The sequence below is a fragment of the Cebus imitator genome, unplaced genomic scaffold, assembly GCF_001604975.1.
Source record: "Cebus imitator isolate Cc_AM_T3 unplaced genomic scaffold, Cebus_imitator-1.0 Scaffold650, whole genome shotgun sequence".
NCBI lineage: Eukaryota > Metazoa > Chordata > Mammalia > Primates > Cebidae > Cebus > Cebus imitator.
The window spans coordinates 150,500-151,811 of record NW_016107965.1 but is presented as its reverse complement, the minus strand read 5'-3'; the positions used below and the strand labels follow the sequence as shown (position 1 = coordinate 151,811).

Here is a 1,312-nt window from a genome sequence, read left to right as displayed (position 1 = left end):
TTTTTTTGAGATGGCATCTCATTCTGTCACCCAGGCTAGAGTGCAGTGGCATGATCTCAGCTCACTGCAACATCCGCTTCACAAGCTCAAGCAATCCTCCCACCTCAGCAGCCCAAGTAGCTGGGACCACAGGATGTACCACATACCCAGCTAATTTTTTGTAATTTGTTTGGTAGAGACGAGGTTTCATCATGGTGCCCACGCTGGTCTCGAACTCCTGAACTCAAGTGATCTGCACACCTCAGCCTCCCAAAGTGCAGGGATTACAGGCATGAGCCACCACACCTGGCATCATTCAATAAATATTTATTGGGTACAACTGCAGGCCCTGGAGCTACAATGACAGCATGACCTGTCAAAGTGTTGAAGATAAGCTTTAAAAAATAATAATGGCATCTGTTATAAGATCTACTGATCTCTAACAGCATAAACCAAGAAAAAAAATCTAGTAAAGCTGACAGGTAAGTAGAAAAGGACTTTGGGAGGGTGGCTAGCAAGGCCATGGGAAATATTTTTATGTCCTTACCGTGTTGGGCGCTCCCATTGTGTAGTTCTTGTTATATGGTTTAGATACTGAATTCTTCCAGAGGCAGTTCGTCTTTCTTCCCAGCTTAAATAAAAATATTGAGTGATAAGGCATTAATAGGAAACTTGGATATAGAATGTTTTCAGTGCAACAAGCAAGGCAGTAAGACATCTGCTGTTACAAATCAGGAATGTCAACCTGAAATAACAATTCACAGAATATTGAATTTTTTCAACTTATTTTAGAACTGCGTAATATATTTTATGGGATTCTGAAGCTTCTAAAGTATTTATGATAAGGTGTAACAAATATTTTCCATCAGCCAAACTCTGGTAATTTTCAATATGAGCCATAAAATTAATTACGATCATAAAACTGGTAAATAGAATAGTAAGGCTTGGGACCCAGGTAGTCTAAAAATATAAATTACATATATCATTTTTAAAAATTAAATTTCACTAATTAAAAACATATAAAAACTTTAAAAGCATTTATCTGCCCAAACTAATTTTTTAAAAATCAAGACCGTTGGCTGGGTACAGTGTCCACACATGTAAGCCCACCATTTTGGGAGGTCAAGGGAGGCGGATCACCTGAGGTCAGGAGTTCAAGACCAGCCTAGCCAACATGGTGGAACCCCATCTCTACTAAAAATTCAAAAACTAGCTGATGTGGTGGCATCTGCCTGTAATCCCAGCTACTCGGGGGCTTGAGGCAGGAGAATTGCTTGAATCCAGGAAAAGGTGGTTGCATTGAGCTGAGATTGCACCACTGCACTCCAGCCTG

At 40.2% G+C, this 1,312-nt stretch overlaps 1 protein-coding gene across 1 annotated transcript in view; it reads right to left on the bottom strand.

The window, feature by feature from the left end:
• Positions 1-1,312, bottom strand: part of SMURF2 (SMAD specific E3 ubiquitin protein ligase 2) — a 122,662-nt gene that overhangs the window by 34,938 nt on the left and 86,412 nt on the right. The window contains exon 7 of the mRNA XM_037734650.1: positions 527-610. Within this exon, the coding sequence (XP_037590578.1) occupies positions 527-610 (84 nt within the window). The remainder of the gene's footprint in view (positions 1-526; positions 611-1,312) is intronic.